Source organism: Molossus molossus, unplaced genomic scaffold (assembly GCF_014108415.1).
Source record: "Molossus molossus isolate mMolMol1 unplaced genomic scaffold, mMolMol1.p scaffold_m16_p_13, whole genome shotgun sequence".
NCBI lineage: Eukaryota > Metazoa > Chordata > Mammalia > Chiroptera > Molossidae > Molossus > Molossus molossus.
In genome coordinates this window covers 4,754,112-4,773,427 of record NW_023425348.1, presented here as the reverse complement: position 1 = coordinate 4,773,427, position 19,316 = coordinate 4,754,112, and the positions used below count along the sequence as shown (strand labels likewise).

General features: G+C 45.3%; 1 protein-coding gene across 4 annotated transcripts in view; it reads left to right on the top strand.

The window, feature by feature from the left end:
- Window positions 1-19,316, top strand: part of DIXDC1 (DIX domain containing 1) — a 70,709-nt gene that overhangs the window by 20,643 nt on the left and 30,750 nt on the right. For 2 of the 4 annotated variants that reach the window (XM_036258814.1, XM_036258813.1), the window contains exons 2-5: window positions 6,546-6,675; window positions 11,306-11,431; window positions 13,769-14,000; window positions 14,591-14,698. In XM_036258814.1, coding sequence (XP_036114707.1) covers window positions 6,546-6,675; window positions 11,306-11,431; window positions 13,769-14,000; window positions 14,591-14,698 — 596 coding nt within the window. Of the gene's footprint in view, window positions 1-6,545; window positions 6,676-11,305; window positions 11,432-13,768; window positions 14,001-14,590; window positions 14,699-17,190; window positions 17,644-19,316 lie in introns of those variants that run through there. The other 2 variants (XM_036258815.1, XM_036258816.1) reach the window with 2 other exon arrangements.

The window sequence follows — 19,316 nt, the reverse complement described above, 5'->3', positions numbered from 1 at the left end:
GTGTCCTCTGACTTTTCCAATGATGTTCGTCTTTCACCTCCTCCTAAAATAAATAATTTACATCAACTTCAGTGTGGGGAGAACCCAAAATAGACTGCAAATAGTGAGAAATGAACCTAAATGTGGTATGGATGAATGACATAACCACCCCGAAGGGGGTGGAGAAGAAAGAACTAACCTAAGTCACTCTGGAGTCAGTATTTTCACTATATACTGAAAGGCTAACGACAAAAAGTACTATGTACAAATATTGTATTATGGTTAGTTTTTCCCCCAAGGTGTGGATTAGTTTGACAATATTTTGTGTTTTATAGGACTGAGCAAATATTAGTAACTATACTGTGGATAGTGAGAGTCAAGTTTTCTCACTGTGGGAAAGGGAGTTATGAATAAGGAAAGAGAAGGGGAAGAATGAACCCTGTGGTGTTGGGTTGGAGGAATGATCGATAGAATTTATGGTAGAATTTGTGGTGTGTCTCTGTCCATCTATCAAAATAAGTGGATACAGATATGTGTGTATACATACACGTACTTTCTACACTGCCACTGAGAAGGCCAAGGATGTTCCCAGTAGCAAAGCACACACCTCATTCCCCAAATTTTGGTTTCTAATATCTATTCTCAAAAAACAAAAAACAAAACAAAACAAAAACCAGTGTTCTTTTGAGAAATAGCTGATTCCAGAGCGGGGGCAAGGAAAGCACAAGATGAGGAACCTGGAGTGTCTCTTGGTGCCAGGAGGTAAGAAGTGCTCAGAAAGTGATCGGGCCATCTGATCAGTAACCCTGCCCTGGGTCTATATATGTCCAAAAGAACCGGAAGCAGGATCTTGAAGAGATATTTGCACGCCTGTGTTTGTAGCAACATTTTTCACAGTAGCCAAGAGATGGAAGCAACCCACATGTTCATCAACTGGTGAATGGACAAACAAAATGTGGTATAAATATATAATAGAATATTAATCAGCCTTAAAAACGAAGGAAATACTGTTGCAAACTACACCATGGATGAACCTTAAGGACATCATGCTAAATAAAATAAGTTGGTCATAAAAAGACGAATACTGTCTGATTCCGCTAATCTGAGTTGTCTAAAGTAGTCGCATTCATAGAAACAGAAATCAGAATGGTTGGCAGGGCTGAGAGGAGGAGGAAAATGTGGAGATGTTGTTTAATGGGTGTAGAGTCTCAGTTTTTCAGTATGAAAAAGATCTGTAAGCTTGCACAACAATGTTAATATACTTAACACTACTGAACTATACACTTATGATGTATAAAGATGGTAAATTTTATGTGCTTTTATCACAGTTAAAAAAAAAATGACTGAGACATATGAAAAGGGTATAGGAACCAACATTTGTCTCCATGGCCAAATCTGGACAATTTGAGCACCAAAATAATGATAGTAATGGGTTAATATAATAAATAAAAATAAATATACAGGAGTCCATACTAATATAAATAAATGAATGGGGTAAAGGGAAGAGCTCGTCCTCATATTGTAAATTCCAATTAATAACTGTGGAAGGAATAATGATTAGAAAAATCATCATTTGGAAAACACCATAATAATTATTGCAGGAAAGAAAAATCAATGGATATTAAATTTAAAATGGATAGGTAACATGATGATAACCAAAAGGACATTTTTAGTGTCAAAGCATTTTCCCACAAGAGACTTACTAATTACAAAGGGAAAATATCAACCTCACAGTAGACTGAGTAGAAAAACCTGACAGACCCCACCTTAACCAAGTGATCACAGTTAACTTCATCAGTAATAAGATGTGTTGGCATCATGTGCCTTTTGATTATAATGCACTGAGAAGAGCACAGTATGACTTCTGTGTTTTTCTGCCAAAAATTCACAACCTGAATTTAATCAATAGGAAACTCCAGACAAACCCAAATTGAGGGACACTGTACAAAATAACTGGGTCCGTATTCTTCAAAATTGTCAAGATCATGAAGGACAAAGATTGGAAGAGAGTAAAGAGACATGACAACTAAAAGCAGTGTAAGCCCTGGCCGGTTTGTCTCAGCGGTTGAAGCATCGGCCTGCAGTCCCGAGAGACCTGGGTTCGGTTCCCACTAAGGGCATGTACCTTGGTTGCGGTTTGTCCCTGGCCCTGGTTGGTTGTGCGGGTGGCAGCCACTCGATGTGTCCCTTTCACATCAATGTTTCTCTCTCTCTCCCTCCCACTCTAGCTGAACAAAAAAGTGGAAAAAAATGTCCTTGGGTGAGGATAAAAAAAATAATAATAATAATAAAAGCAATGTGAGATCTTGAATTGGTTGCTGGACCAGAAAAAGGACGTTAGTGGGACAATTGGTGAAATTTGAATAAGGTCTGTAGATTAATTAATAGCCTTGTGTCAATGTTAATTTCCTGTTTTGATCATTGTACTGGGTTGTGTAAGATGTAAATATTTGGGGAAGGTGTGTAAGGGAACTCTTTGTGCCACTTCTATGTGGCAAAATTATTTCAAAATGAACAGTTAATAAAATAAAATAATAATACTTAGGGATTTTGAATAACCCCCTAATATGTGTCAACAACATGTTCTGGTGGCCGAGGAAAGAAGGAAAGGAAGAAGAGCCCTCGGTTTTGCTCAGCAGTTAGAGCGTCGAACCAAGGTCCAGAGAGTCACAGGTTCAGTTCCCACTAAGGGCACGTACCTCGGTTACAGTTTGTCCCTGGCCCGGGTTGGGGTCGTGTGGGTGGCAACCAGTTGATGTGTCTCTCTCACATCCATGTTTCTCTCTCTCTCTTCTTCCCTCTCTCCCTCTTGCTCTATCTGAAGATGCAAAAATGTCCTCGGGCAAGGATAAAACAACAACACCAACAAAAAAGAAAGAAAAGAAAGGAAGAAGAGGATAAATACCTTGAATGAGGAATCTGCGTGTCTCTTTTTATACCTAGAGTATTGTATTTAGCCAGAAGACACCTTAGCTCTACAAGAATCTTATGGGGAAACTTGGGAAATAAAAATTTCTGAGTTCCACCCTCTGGAGAGAATTGGGTGGATTTGGGGAAAGGTCTCCATATCTGTATTTTGGAAAAGCTTCCCTTGTGATCTTGATGTGCAGCCAGGAATGGGAAGTGGGCTGGATCAAACTTTTCTTTTCTTTTTCTTTTTTCTTGATTTTAGAGAGAAAGAGAGAAACATCGATGAAAGAGAACATCGATTGGCTGCCTCCTGCATGCCCCCCATTGGGGATCAGGCCCACAACCTGGGCATGTGCCCTGACTGGGAATCGAACTGGCGACCTCTAGGCACATGGGTTGATGCTCAAACACTGAGCCACACTAGCTGGACTGGATCAAACTTTTCAAACTTTAATGTGCATTTGAATCACCAGTGGATTTTTTAAAAATAAGATTCTGATTCATTAGGGCTGGGGTGGAACCTTAGAGTTTACATTTCTAATTGGCTTCTAGGTGACATCGATGCTGCAGGACCAGGGACAACACTTGAGTAGTAGACAGCTAATTATTGTAGAGTATTACACAGAGACTCAAGCATTGGACATGATGGAGGAAGTGATTTAGAGGAAGTTGCCTTCTGTCCTGAGAGAGTAAGGTGGTTGAAACCTCGGGGATGCATTTAGGTGACAGTGTGGTAGAGTGGAAAGAGCATTGGCTTGGGAAGTAGAGTGGATCTCATATTCATAGTTAGCTATCTGGGTGACTTTGAACAAGTTATTTCACCTTTTTTTGATTCTCAATTTTCAGTTACCAAAAGAGATATAATAGAACCCCCTTGGCCGATTAACATGAGAGAAAATGTGTTTAAAGGACCTAGCATAACTCTTGACACAGAATAGGTGTTCAGAAAAGTGGTGACTATTATTCTCATTTATGCTGTAGAATCCTCTTGGAAAACCAGAGCTGTGATTATGCGCATACATGAAAGGTACTGTTAGGAGCCTCTAATCACCTTTGAATCAGAGACACTCCTATTCAACAGCCAGAGGAAGGCTATGATTACTTAAGTAGAAATTATTTTAGCCTAATGAAAAACATTTGTTCTTGTCTGCCCCCACATAATTAGCCTTTGTGATCATTTTAAGTCTTGGCCTGATGTAATATAACAATTATTCACTGATTCAAATATTTGTTGAGCACCTGTTACTCCGAGTCCAGTAATTCTGAGCTGTTGTAACTCCCTGCATAGAACGTAGTTCAGACCTGAGCGCCTTTGGGCTCACTGTCCTCGGACCTTGCCTCCTTTCCCCTTCAGGAAGCCCCCGCAGTGCGGGCTCCATTAGGCTAACACTCTCTTAGCCCTGCGCACCCCTGGTAGCACTCGTCTCTACCAGTCTGCAAGCTTCTCTCCCTCTCCTCTCTTCCCTTTTTTTCCTGCAAGCTTCTTGGAGACATAAGACTCTTTGGAGCTCAATAACAGTACAGTGCCCGTGCTCGGATTATTGCTGAACTGATTGTTACACAGGACGCCCTGAAGGAGATCATAGTCTGCGGTGTGTGGGAGGGTCAGGGGAGGCTTTCTGGGAAAGGTGCTGCTTGAGATGAGACGCAGAAGGAGACGGCAGGCAGGGGGAAGTCGAGTGGCTGGAAAGCATGGTGGGTTTGGGGCACTGCACAGGGTTTGGATGAGCTGAAGCCTGGGGGGCATACGGGAGGGGAGTGCGTAGAGGTGGAGAAGAGCCAGGGCTAGCACGTGACAGACCTCAATGCAGCTAAGGAGGCTGGATTTTTATCTTAAGGATAATGAGAAACCAGAAAGGATTTTAAGCAGGAATGTGTGGAAAGAGGGTTGAGTGTGATATTTGCTACAGGGAGATTAGTTAGGAGTTTAATACTAATCAGTATTAGTCGGGTAATCAGATCCCAGCTGTTACCCTTAATGCCTCTTCTGATCTTAACTCATTTTCCCCAGAACAGAGTGGGAGCAGACCTCAGATGAAGGTCTGACCCGTGTTAGGCAGAAGATGCAGCCACTTCTATTCTGTGGAACGAATTGGATAGCAAGAGGTGTGGACCACATTTAGTGGGTTTCAAAGCCAATTCTACTCTGTCCTAGCTATGGGCACACTGGAGAAGTTACATAATCTCTCTGAACCTCATGCATAGACTGGAGATGATACTGGCCCTTCAGTGCTTTTGTGATGATTGGATTAGATGATGATAGTGATGAAAATAGTAATGACCATTATGTAAGCATCAATTGTGTGACAGACCTGTTCCAGGTATATTATTTAGTCATTAAAACATGTATGAAACACAAGCACGTGGTAGGTACTCAATAAATATTAGATTCCTTCCCCTACCACCTGCTGATTACAGCACTTCCTATAGTTTGTAGCTGATTGATTGTTGCCTTAGTACTATTTCCAAAGGACTTTATTCCCAAGGGTAAACATAGAGAAAATAATGAAGATTTAATTTAAGCTCAGGAAGCCGCCAGTGAGTAATTGCCGACATCGCTTATTAAGGAAGTACTTAGGGCTTAGAAATCAACTGTACCTTAACCAAATTATAATTTGATAGTTAGCCCTTGAACTTAATTTCTAGGTCCAATCTCGGGCTTCTACAGAAACCAGGGCACTGGAGAAGTTACATAACCTCTCTGAACCTCACAGATAAACTGGAGATGATACTGTCTGCTCCCTGTACTATGGCATTGCTCATGTGCTGTTTTGATATTTAATGCCTATCTTCAGACCAAATAATCAGAATAAACACCGGCATACAAGTTCTGTGTGAGAGACAAGTGGAATAGGTAAGGTCATCTGAGGGTTGGGATGAGTTGTGTGTCCCTACCTGGGCCTCCCAGGCTTCTGTGACCCAGCTGTGTCTGAAAATAAAGGAAAGTGTCCCCTAGCCTTTCCCCAGTCTTCGGGAACACTGTTTACCCTAGGCTTTCTTTGCCCTTCTTTGTGCAGGTATTAGGTGACTAGATCCTCTTTGACAATATAAAGCAAGGATTAAAAGTAACTTAGTAGAAAGCCCAGGATTGATGGCTCAGGAGAACAAATCTTAGGTTGAGTGTGAGATGATTTCAGTTAAGTCTCCTTGTGAAGAAAGCAGCTATGGGAGAGGTGGTTCTGAGCTTGGTTTACTGTTTATTCCTGATTCCCAAGATCAATACTTATGAGTATCACATTGTGCATAGGGGACATGAGTGATTGGTCCTGAGAAGATGGGTTGCTGGCTGCAGTGATTACACCGAAAACTGAATGTGGTTCTGGGCCCGGCCCTCATCCCTGGTCAACAGAGCAAAACTCAAAGGAAGCAGGAGTCGCAGTCCTTGACACGTCTGTCTGCTTATCTGTGTGTACACTGCCACCTGGTCATAGGTCAGCTTATCCTTGGAGGCTGGCATAAAACTAGAGAATGTCAAAACTTGATATATGTCTGACCATCTTTTTTCTTTCCTTAAAACCTCCTCCTCCCTCTGGACATGGACTGCCCACCATGGCTCAGTCTCAGACGCTGGCTCAGTCTCAGACGCTGCCTCAGACTTGCAGGGTGGAGGTTAAGAATAACAGGCGACCTTCCCCTCATTTCCACTTTCACTCCAGCAGCAGCTGCAGGCCTATGTGGCCTGGGTGAACGCGCAGCTGAAGAAGAGGCCCGCGGTGAAGCCAGTGCAGGACCTGCGACAGGACCTTCGCGATGGGGTGATCCTGGCTTATCTCATCGAGATTGTGGGTCAGTGGCCCTGGACTCTGGTGCAACATAAACCAGAGCATGACCTTCTTTATCTTTCCTATGCCTTTCAGAACAGATTTCTTCTTCTTTAAAATATATGGAACTGGAAGTAGAGAAGATTTAAAATACTTTCTCAAGGTTAATTCACTTATTTATTAGTCAGTAAACACTGCGTGCCAGTCCAGCCTGTGTGGCTCAGTGGTTGAGCATCAACCCATGCACCAAGAAGTCACCAGTTCAATTCCCAGTCAGGGCACATGCCCAGGTTGTGGGCATGATCCCCAGTAGGGGGCGTGCAGTAGGCGGCTAATCCATGTTGTCTTTCATTGATGTTTCTATCTCTTTCTAAACTCAATTTTTAAAAAACTTTAAAAAAAACACTGCATGCCAGGTACTGTATTATGTTTTGGGATGTGATGAGCAGTCTAAGCTCTCAGAGCCTCCAATATAGCTGGAAAAACTGGAAAATTAAGTCATTTCATTAATGTACTTAGTACTTTGATGGGGTGAGTACGGATAGGAGCACATGGTGGGGGGGTCACCCAACCCAGTTTTAGGGGTTCAGAAGTAGCTTGTCAGAAGAATTGAAGTCTGAACTGAGGCTGGAAAAGGAAGTAGTAGCCAGGCAAAAGGACCCCTCTAATATACTATAATGCTTCATGAAAAGCCATGTCCTTTTGAAATCCTGGAGTTGTTGCTGCTCATCCTTGTTAGATGGTACCATAACCTTATTTCCATAGCATTTGTATGTAGCTCTGTTATTATTTTATTCCCATTCACCAAATGGTAATTATTTGCCTATCTCTCCTGTGTACACTGAGCTCTTTAAGAGCAGGTACAGTATAATTTTTTTTTTTTTTGGCTCCACACCTCCTACCCAAGTGCCTGGCACATGACAGGTGTTCAAAGGCTGATCATCGTCTTCGTCAGCCCACCTCACTTAGAGTCCTTGAGGGAGGCAGCTCGCTCGCAGGTGGTGATGAAGAAGCCGTTAGGCGCAGGCAGCCCATCCCTCACTGGCACAGCTGATGGGCTCATCAGAATATTCATTGATAATAGTAATAACAATGGTAATAGCAATAGTAGCTGCCATTATTGAATACTTTCTGTCTTGTTTAATTTAATTTCACTTAGTCATCAACCCTTGAGAAATAACTAATGTTATTCCCATTTTCAGGAAACAGCTTAAAAGAGAGGATTTATAAAAATAAAAAAATTCATTGAGCACTTAGAATATATCAAAGATTGTGCTAAGCATGCTACTTTGATTGGTGTATGACGTGGGTATGATAGGAGTACCACTCTCTCACTCATTTCCTGAGCTTTGAAAAAGCTAAGCAGCCCTGGCTGGTTTGGCTCAGCAGTTAGAGCATCTGCCTGCAGTCTGTAGAGACCCGGGTTCAGTTCCCGCTAAGGGCATGTACCTCGGTTGCAGTTTGTCCCCGGCCCTGGTTGGGTCATGTGGGTGGCAGCCACTCGATGTGTCCCTATCATGTCAATCTCTCTCTCTCTCTCTCTCTCTCTCTCTCTCTCTTTCTTCCTTTCTCTTTCTCCTGCTCTAGCTGAACAAACAATGAAAAAATGTCCTCGGGTGAGGATTAAAAAAAAAAGAAAAGGCTAAGCAACTTCACAAGGTCACATAACTTGAAGTGGCATAGTGGTGGCAAAACCTAGATCTGCTTTGATTTCAGGCTCGTTTTAAACATTTAATTTTTCACTTATTTCAGTTAAGTATACTTGAAAATATAATCAGGTAAAAAATCCTGAAGGTACAAAAGATTATAAAGTCAAAAATCTTCTTTCGCCCTGGCCAGTTTGGCTCAGCGGTTGGAGCGTTGGACTGCAGACCAGAGAGTCCTGGGTTTGGTTCCAGCTAGGGGCACGTACCAAAAAAAAAAGAAAGTCTTCTTTCTACCTGAGTTCCTCTGCCAACTGCCTGTTTTTCTTTCCGGAGGCAGCCAGCAAAAGCAGTTTTTGGCATTTATTTTCAGAGATATTCTGTGCATATACAAGCAATGTGAATATGTGTTCTTGTTTGCCCAGAACGCAAGGTTTTTTTGACATTCTGTTGTGACTTTGCCTTCTAGGAAAACTCACGGAATTCACTTCCTTTCCCCATTTATCCTTTAACCCGCTCTCATTAAGCTTTTAATTCCTCTACTGTACTAAAACTACTCTCCTCCAGATCACAACCGCAGCCTTGAGAAAGCCAGTGGCCAGGCCTCAGTCCTCATTTGATTCAACTTAAGAGAACTTCACACAGTTTTTCACTCCCTCTTCCTTCAAACACTTTTTAAAAAAAATTTTGGGGTGACATTGGTTAATAATAACATTATATAAGTTTCAGGTGTACATCTTTATAATATGACATCTATACACTCTATCGTGTGCCCACCACCTGAAGTCTGGTCTCCTTGCATCACCACTTATTTGACCCCTTTTACCCTCTTCATCCTCCTGCCATGCCCCTTCCCTTCTGGTAACCACCATTCTGCTGTCTGTATCTATGAGTTTGTTTGTTGTTTTTGTTTTATATCCCACATATGAGTGAATTCATATGATTCTTGTCCCTTCTCTCCTCCTGACTTACTCTACTCAGCACAATACTCTCAAGATCCATCCATATTGTTGCAAATGGGAATATTTCATCTTTTTTATGAGTGAGTAGTATTCCGTTGTATATATGTACGTCATCTTCTTTATCCAATCATCCATCAAAATGAATGTGACTACATAAACTAAAAAGTTTCTGCACAGTAAAAGAAACTATCAACAAAACAAAAAGGTAACCAAACATTTTCTTTACTTTGTTTCCAGGATCCTGTGGACTAGTTTTCCTCCTTCCTCTCTGGCTCTGTTTGCTTTGCTGGCTTTTCTCCTTCTTCCTGACCTCTGAATGGTGAAGTTCTCCAGATTCAGTCCTTAGCCCTTGAATATTCTCTATTCCTAGGTGGTTTCTTTCCAACATATATTATTTCTTTAGTCCTAAACGCTTCCTTGAGTTTTAGACATGACTATCAACTCCCTATTCGGCATGTCTACTTGAATGTCCAAAATACAGCTTTAACTTCACATGTCCTAATCAGACTTTTGATTTCCTGCTCCCCACTAATCCATTTACCCTCTTCTTTCTTCTTTCTTTCTTTCTTTCTTTCTTTCTTTCTTTCTTTCTTTCGAGAGAAGAAGGGAGAGGGAGAGAGAGAAACATCGATGAGAGAGAACATCAATTGGCTGCCTCCTGCATGCCCAATACTGTGGATCAGGCCCACCACCTGGGCACGTGCCCTCACTGGGAATCGAACCAGCGACCTCTGGGTGCATAGGTCGACACTCAACCAATGAGCTACACTGGCCGGGCTCCTCCAGGTTTCTTCATCTGAGTAACGTAACACAGTACCCTTCACCCAGCTCTTAAAACAGAACATTTAAAGTTTTCCTCATGTATCATATCCAGTTCTTTACATGTGCTGTCTGCTTTATATCAAAAATTAACCAATATCTGACTTTCCACCTGGCAGCTTCTTCTACTCTAACCCAAGCCATTGTTTGCTTGCCTTGACTATTATCATTTTCTTTCTAACTAATCTCCTTGTTTCCTCTCTGCATAATCTATGTCTACACAGAGTCAACTTTTAAAAACATAAATCAGATAGGTCATGTATCTCCCTCGCCTCAAACTCCTCATTGGCTGCCCATTACACTGAGAATATTTTATTTTATTTTTTAAATTATTACTCGAGGATATTTTTCCATTTATTTTCAGATAGAGTGGGAGGGGGAGAGAGGGAGAAACATCGACGTGAGAGAGACACATCAACTGGTTGCCTCCCGCATGTGCCCTTGACCAGAATCGAACCCAAGACAATGGTCCTTGACCTAACACTCTAACCACTGAGCTAAGCCGGCCAGAGCCCATTACACTGGATTAAAATTCAAGCTCTTTACCCTGGTTTGCAGAGCTCCACGTCCTGGCCTTGCTCACCTCTCTGTCCTCTCCTAGAGCTCAGCCCCTCCCTCCACTCCAGCCACACTGGGCTGGCTGCTGTTCCCCAGGTGAGCTGAGCTCAACCCTACTCTGGGCTTTGTACCTGTAGTTCCTTAGTCTGAAATGCTTCCTCCTCAAATGTTAACATCTCTTACTTTATTGAAGTTTCTGCCCAAATGTATTATCAGAGAGCCCACGATCACACGTCTGTGTTTTTCCCCATACATTTATCACTATCTGAAATTATATTAAACATTTACTCATTGACTTAGTCAACTGTCATCGCTAAAGACACAAACTCTATGATGGAAGGGACTTTTAAAAAAATTAATTCTCCTTTTTTTTGGAAGGGTCTTTGTCTATTTGTTCACTGATGTTTCTCTGGTGTCCACAGCAGACCTGGCTCACAGTGGGAGCTCAGTGATCAAATGTACGCATAGCAACTTCACAGACTCCTGGAAATAGATTTAAAATTTTTAGGCCCTCCAAAAGACTTTCATTTTCCTATTTTCCATCTAAATTACAAACATCAACTTAACTCACCTGTATATTTATATATAATCTTTCTCTTTCCCTGTGTGTCGCGGTATGAGACTTTGATAATATTTCTCCCTAGAGCTTCATATATTTTCTATCTTCTAACAGCAGGAGAAAAGTTGAGTGGGGTACAACTGAACCCTAGAAACCAGCAGGAGATGAAGAATAACGTGGAGAAGGTGCTACAGTTTGTGGCCTCCAAAAAGATTCGAATGCACCAGACCTCAGCTAAAGGTCAGGCCTCTTCTTGTTCTTGGTGGATGAGTATACTTATCTTTAGCTGGTAACTGCTCAGTTGTGTAGCCGAGGGTTCTGATAGACAGGAGTAGGTTTAGGCCCATGACCTCATGTCATTTTCCCATAAAGAAAGTTTTTGGGCCCTGGCTGGTTTGGTTCAGCGGTTAGAGCGTTGGCCTGTGGACCAGAGAGTCCCGGGTTCAGTTCCCACTAAGGGCAGGTACCTTGGTTGCAGTTTGTCCTCAGCCCCTGTTGGGATCGTGTGGGTGTCAACCACTAGATGTGACTCTCTCACATGGATGTTTCTCTCTCTCTTCCCACCCCTCTCCCTCCCGCTCTATCTGAAGATAAATGCAAAAATGTTCTCGGGTGAGGATAAAAAAAAAAACAGATTATGTTTTTCAAGTTCCTAGGGTTTCATGACGAAGAATTACTTCAAATCATAATAATCTACATTTTTTCCATCCAGTTTTCCAGGTGGAAAATATTTTCTAGCATTTTTATTTCTATTTTTGACATCACAGAACATTCCTGGTGGGATGAAGGGGTCTCGGTGACCTCTGCATGTGCCCTCTCCTGTAGCACATGGCCAGAAGGGGACCCTTGGTGCACCTCGAGCCCGGGCTGCAGGGAAGGGTGAAGGTGTCTTCAGAAGGCACAGGCTCCCTAGTCCTCTCACCGTTTCTCTGGAGCTGACTGTAATCCAGTTCTGTTTCTGCTTCAGTTTCTGGGCCTGATTACCTGCGGCTCTGGTGAGAGGGGGGCAGAGGGAGCACCCTTTCATGTCAGATTACTGATGTTCTTTGTTTGGGGGGCATTCAGGTAGGGTAGATACTGACCATTGAGAGCACCCTGTAGAAAGTATCAATCAGTCCTTTCAAAAGCTTGCATATTTAAAACTAAAAAAACAGAATTTTACTCATTTCCTTACATCACCTTTCACCAGACCTGCCACATTTTTTGCTGCTTGCATTCCTCTCTTTTTCTAGGGCAGATTTCAAATGCGATAATCTCTCTCCTCTGGTCCCCATGAGGGGTGGGCTTGGGGATCTGGCCCATTAAAGTCAGCTATTTTGAGGGAACACCGCCTCTCAGGACATCGTTGTCCTTCACCTGGCTTCCTGATTAGTCCCACGGCATTGCTTTTCGTCCTTCTCCCACCTGCTCTCCACACCCCGCCAGAATGGTCTTTCTACGAGAGCACGTGCTCCTGCAGTCCTCCGCGTCGAGGGCCCTTAGGGTAGAGCCCAGAGTCCTTCTGGCTTAGCATGCCCTTCCTGGCCCGACCCGACTCATCCCTCCCTGCCACCCGCTCCCGCCGGCCTCTGCGCTGCGGCTGTGCTGGGCTCTTCCAGCTGCTCTCCCGCAGAGCTGTGCCGCGACCTGCATGAGTCACATGCAGCACGTGAAAGGGTCTAATAGCCACATTAAGGGGGAAAAAAAAAGCATGAAATTAATTTGAATAATAAATTTATTTAACTCAGTATATCCAAAATATTATTTCAACATGTAGCGAATATAAAAAACTATTAATGAGATATATTTTGCATTCTATTTTTTGTACTACATCTAAGGAGATATATATTTATTTTTTTATCCTCACCTGAGGACATTTTTCCATTTTTTGTTCAGATAGAGTGGGAGGGAGAGAGAGGAAGAGAGAGCGAGAGAGAGAAACATCGACGTGAAAGGGACACATCAAGTGGCTGCCACCTGCACGACCAACCAGGGCCAGGGACAAACCGCAGCCGAGGTACATACCCTTAGCCGGAACCGAACTCGGGTCTTTCTGGACCGCAGGCTGACTTTCTAACTGCTGAACCAAACAGGCCAGGGCTAAGGAGATATTTTTCATCCTTTTCTTGTGTGAGCGCTACACTACAGCACGTTTCAGTTCGGACAGTAGCTACCTGTTAAGTGTTCAGTGAGGCTAGTGGCTCCCACACCACAGAGCCTCTAATATGCTTTCTCTCGCCTCCGGACCTGCTTGCTGCTCCCTCTTCTTGGAATGCTCTTTTCCTCCTCGTCCCTCATCTGATGGACCACTATTCATCAGTCGTCTCAGTTTAGAACTTGTGTCCTCTGGGAATCCCTGAACCCTCTAGAATAGACAGAATGCCTCTATTCTGAGCCCCCAAAGAATCCTGAACTTCTATCATAACATGGTATTGTACTTTGCTATAATTGCTTTTAAATCTTGTGTGTCCTTGTTGTGTGAGGACAGAGACCTTGACTGCCTCGCTCACCTGCATCACTAGCAAGTACATATTAAGTGAATGAGTTCTCAGCTCCCGGCCTCCCTCTGAGGACCTCTTGGTCTGTTCTGTTCCTCAGATATTGTGGAAGGAAACCTGAAGTCTATCATGAGGCTGGTCCTTGCCTTGGCAGCTCACTTCAAACCCGGCTCTAGCAGGACAGTAAGCCAAGGACGGGACATCAGAGCTCCTCTGCAGAGTCACCAGCCACACTGTGCCACTGCTGTGGCCCAGGGAGCAGCTGCTGCTCTGGCCGATGTGTGTCGTGACATGTCACGGTCAGGACGGGATGTCTTTCGATTCAGACAGAGGTAAGGGTAGAAATCTGAGGATGGACTGTCTTTGATATTTCTTCCCTTAAATGCTACTGTGCTGTAAATGAAAATATCACCTGCACAGCCCCATGTTGCAGGAAAGAGTGGGTGGAGGCTGGAGAGGGCACTTCAAAAGACAAAAGCCCTTTCTTTTAGAGAGCCCTATTTGCATTTGGCAGAAAGTAAAGGAATGATGTAGACAATCTGTGGCTCTGGTGCCCAGAATTGTAAATATATGCCTTTGGCACAGTGTGTTTTCCTCGCTGGGAGATATGTGGGAGCAATGTTCCATTCATTTGGGGGAGGCCGTCCCTGGAATCGCCTGAAGACCAAGCCGTACTGGAGTCCTGGCAGGAAACGCTTTGGCGGTGTGTGTCTGCCAAGCAGGATCCTGAGGTGCTGCAAAAGGTGGTGAAATTACATGTTTTTGTGTCTGTCTTCCCTGCTAGGTTTCAAGTGTCTTTGAGGCAGGGGCTTTGCTTTCTTCATCTTTTTTTCCCGTAGTGCTCACAGGAGTGGCCATCTGTCAGTACTTGTTGACTTGAAGGACTGACACCTTCTCCTTTGCTGGTGCCCTCTGACTTTAGGAACAGCAGCATGGACGAGGAGATCGAGAATCCGTACTGGAGCGTGCGAGCTCTGGTGCAGCAGTACGAAGGGCAGCAGAGGTCTCCGTCTGAGTCCAGCTGCTCCAGGTAACTGGCCTCGGATTCTTTACCACTCCAGTCCTAGCTAACAGCTGAATTCTTGGGGACTCTCAGGGTTCTCAGCCTCAAACAGTAACACAGCAGGCCATTTGGCACCTAAACCCTGTCTCTTTTCCTCAGAGAATGTTTGGCCTTAAAGGGGTAGCCTCAGCACTGTCTTCTGGTTTTGTGCCGGCAGGGAGGGTAGGGTGGGATGCTGGTGAATTTTCCACATGTGGACACTTTGTGCCAGTACTTAGCTGTGTCCACATGGGGGCATGGCTGGGACCTGGCATGGCCAGCCTGGTTGTTCTGATGCTTGTATACCAGCTGCCAGTGTTTATGAGAACCACTTCCACTGCGCTGTTTTTGTGCCTGGATGTAACTCTAAGATATGGCCTGAGATGGTTGTATAAAGCTCACAGCAAGATAAAATGAGCAGAGTTGTCTTACAACATTAGAATGTTTCCAATTTTCATTTATAGGGCTGGGAATTGTGGCAGATTAGTACATATTCGAGTAGGCTAATGATATATGTGACTCTAGCTGGAAGGCTGTCTATATGCCTTAGAGCCAAGTGCACTAACCCAGACAGGACACAGTGCTCTCATAAAAGCCTAATGAATGCCAAGTGTAGTGGCAGGAAAAGACTACTTTCCTGGCTTATGTAAATCATGCTCCTGTAAACACATCTCCAGATCATGTTAGCTTATTTACTGACTTCATTTCATTGCTGAATCATATTTAATTTATGCTCTTCTGATCTTTTTTCTCTCCTACCTCAATCCAGCTTAGGCTGTTCTAAGTAAGCCTAATTGTTCTTTGTCTTATATGTATTTATGTGTCTTTGGTTTTTTCCCCTCCTATTTCTTTTCCTCATAAAATTCCATCTTAGTTTGATGGACTATTTCCTAATTTATTGAGGTCACATGGCATTCTCCTAGCATTTTAATATACTGGTAACCTTGCTCAACTTTCTTTATTTTCATATTTAATAAATACGCTTTTTTATGTATAAAATTCACATAACATAAAATTAACCATTAATCATTTTACATTTTTCTAAATCCTCACCTGAGAAATGCTTAGAGAGAGGAAGAGAGAGAGAGAGAGAAACATCGATGTAAGAGAGAACCATCAATCAGTTGCCTTCCATACATGCCCCAGCTGGAGATAAAACCTAAAACCAGGCATGAGCCCTGACTGGTAATCAAACCTGCAACCTTTTGGTGTACGGAATAATGCTCAACCAACTGAGCCACACTGACTGGGCAACCATTAATCATTTTAAAATGTACAATTCGATGGCATTTGGTACTTTACTTGTAATGTTGTACAACTATCACCTCTATGCACTTTGAAGACATTTGCATCACCCCAAAAGGAAGCTCTGTATCTATGAAGCAATAGGTGTGCTTTAAGTGAGAATCTAAACCATTTCTTCCTCGCTTGCTGCTTTGACTGTCACTTGGCACAGATTCAAAGGATGTTTCATTGTATAATGAGATCTATTGCTTCCTGCGTGGCTACTGGCCTCTTGCTCTTCTGTGCCTGACAGTGCCTGCCAGTGTTGGAGGGAGGGAGGGGGGGGAGGGGGAGAGAGGGGGGGGGAGAGAATGAGAGACAGAGAGAATGAGAGAGACAGAGACAGAGACAGACCTGGATTTCTTCCTGAGAGCACTCGGGCAGAACTCAGAGGGGCAGCCACAGTGAGAGGGTGAATGAGGGACCCACTGGAAATCAGACTGCAGTGGGATGATGGTGACACTTCTAGGAAGGGCTCAGAGAATAGTTTGCATTCCTCTTTGTCTTTCACGCCTTCCTAATTTTCTTTTCTTGTAAGTCGACCCTCACTCACCTCCTTAGGGTGCTGTCAGCACCCTGCCTGTTCCTCTGTCAGCTCCCTGAGATCCAGCAGCTTGGGCACAATCTGTCCCCTCCCTCCACCCTTGCTCAGGGGGAGCCCATCTAATGGCCTAGTGACCATGAAGGCCAGGAGACCCCGGGATGTGCCCCCTAACCCGGAGAAGGTTAAGATTGGAAAGGTAGCCCGTAGTGTTTCATTCCCTGCCCCTGGTCCTCGAGGGACATCCTGCCGGCCTGTTGCTTCCAAGACCTCAGGCCAGCCAGTCACCGTATCCAAACAAAATGTTTCCTAGTTGGTAAAAAGAACACTCGAAACGCCCGAGGAGAAAGTGGGGGTAGATGGCCGTTCCGCGGGTTTCCGGGGGAGACCCCACCCTCAAGGAGGTGGCTTTTACATACCCCGACCCCGTGTCCGAGAGGGGGGGCTCAGGGTAGAGAAGGCAACATTTTCAGATCAGGAGATCCGGCCCGCGCCCCTCCTGCCTAGCCGGTGCCCCCAGCCCAGGGCGCCCCTGCAGCCCGCCGGTCCGCCCGGGTCCGCGCCGGCGCTGCCAGGCCGCTGTGACAGCCCGGGAGGGGCGAGGCGGGAGGGGGGACTGGGAGGCGCTGCGGAGCTGGGGTCCCCGCCCGCCCGCTCGCTGCCCCGGACTCGGCTGCGCAGCCGGAACCGCGGGACCATTTCTTGCGGAGGAAGATGGGTTGAGATGCCCGCGCCCCGGGGCTGGCTCAGCGCGCGGCCGCGGAGACCACCATGCGGCCGGTGGGGACCCGCCGCCTGCGAGGGGAGGCGGCTTCCGCCCAGACCCGGCTGCAGCTGTGTCTGAGCCGCGGGGACCGCGCGCCCCAGACCCGGGAGCATCCCGGTCCCTGGGGCTGAGACGCCGGCCTCTGCCCCCCGCCGTCTCCCGCGGCCGGGGCCAGCAGCGCCGGTCGGTGGCCTGCCCGTGCAGCGGTTCTTCGGCCCCAGTCGGGGAGACATGCCCGAATTGGGGAGCGCTGTGACTCCCAGCCTCCCACTTCGCCCAGGGAAGCAGGCTCGCTGAAGCCGGAGCCAGGAGGGGGACCATGGGAGGGACGCAAGTCAAATGGTGAGCTGAGGCCACTCTGGCCTTGGAGGTGGGGGGCATGAGTGGGAGCAGAGCCAGGACTGGAGGGTACTGTTGGCCAGAGATAGACGCGGATGGGTGGGGGCGCTATTTTGGGGAGAACCGGCTGCTGGCCTGGGATCATCATCATAAAATACAGTGGGTTTGGGGACCTGGAGCCAAAAGGGGAAGGAGCGGCCCTTTGCCCGCCTTGTCTCTGCTAAGGGAAGGCACTTCAGGAGGGAACGGGACTCTCCTTACCACCCTTTCCCTATTTTTAAAAATTCATTTGACTCGAGGTCGCAAGTATCTTTGCTGGAGGACCGCCTGCCTGATAAGTGAAGGTTGGAGATGTTAAACCTGTAGTAATGAAGCGTATTGGTCCGACCTGACTTGCGATCGGTTGTTCCCGGGTCTGAGAGGTTATGATGGCATGCAGGGGATTACTTCTTTATGAAATAGCGTTTTACAGCTAGTCAGGGGGAGCCTACAGCATATAATTAATTAGTGTGAAGATACTTTCCTCTGACTTGAGGCAGAGGATTTAGTGCACCATCCTCATTCATGAGGTTCTTTTAGCCTCAGGATTTTTCTTCCTCTTTTAACTTGGCCATCTAGTTTCATGGTCTTAACTCTCTGGCCTCACACACTGGCAGCCTCAGTTCAAGACAGAGAAATGTTGTTTTCTTCTGGCTGCTCTACCACTCCCCCATTGGGGTTGGGTATGCAGACATCCGCCTCCTTCTGCCCTTATATGGGAGACAGCTCACTCTGGAGGGAGAAGGTGGAGCTGAGCATGCGTCTCTGCTGTTAGGAAAGTAGTTTTCCAGCATCCTAGGTTCACACCACACTCCCAACCCCACCTTCGTCTCACACATGACCCACTGTGGTCCCGCCGATGCAGACAGTGAGACATGTCACCCATAGCACCTTGTCAGCTGAGGAAGTGTCTTATTTCTCAAAGAGGAGCAGCTGCTGCAGGCCTCTTTCTGCACTTTCCCACTTTCTATGAGAAGGTGAACTGTTTCCTTGTAAATGACATAGGACCCTTAGACTAGCACTTTTCCAGCAGCTAATGCATGCTGGCCTGGAAGTCAGGTGGCCCACACAGTGAAAGATGGGTAAGCGAGTTCCAGAAGACAGTTACCTTTTCTAAGTACCACTTCTTGCCACTCTTCACCCTTCTTACCTGTTTGGGTTGTAGGTCTGTAGATATGGTTAAGTTCCTTTCTTTAATTTGAAGAAGCAAACAACTTTAATTTTTTTTCTGTGTTCTAATAAGGATAAGAATGTATTACTGGTTGAGGTCATTCCCACTGAAGCCTTTAAACTTTGGACAACAAGGAGGATGAGACCCTGGTCCTCAGGTTGCTTCAGGGGTTTTGAAATATCTAGGCACCTCCACTGTGCGTGCCTCTTGTTTTCACTGGTTTCTAGGAAGAAGAAATGTTAACTCCTGATCGTGGCTGTGAGGATTAGCCTGGGAGACTTCAGGGCATATTAAGTGGGTCAGTGAATCCTAGACACTGTCACTGTTGTCTAGGTGATGGATTTGGAAAGAATCCCTGAGAGGGGGCTGGGCCTGTAGGCCCCACAGCCCTGAGATTGGTTCAGTGCTGATGTTCTCAAGGTGCAAGGGCTCTCCAGCTGCAAGCACGAGCCTTACATTCCCGTCG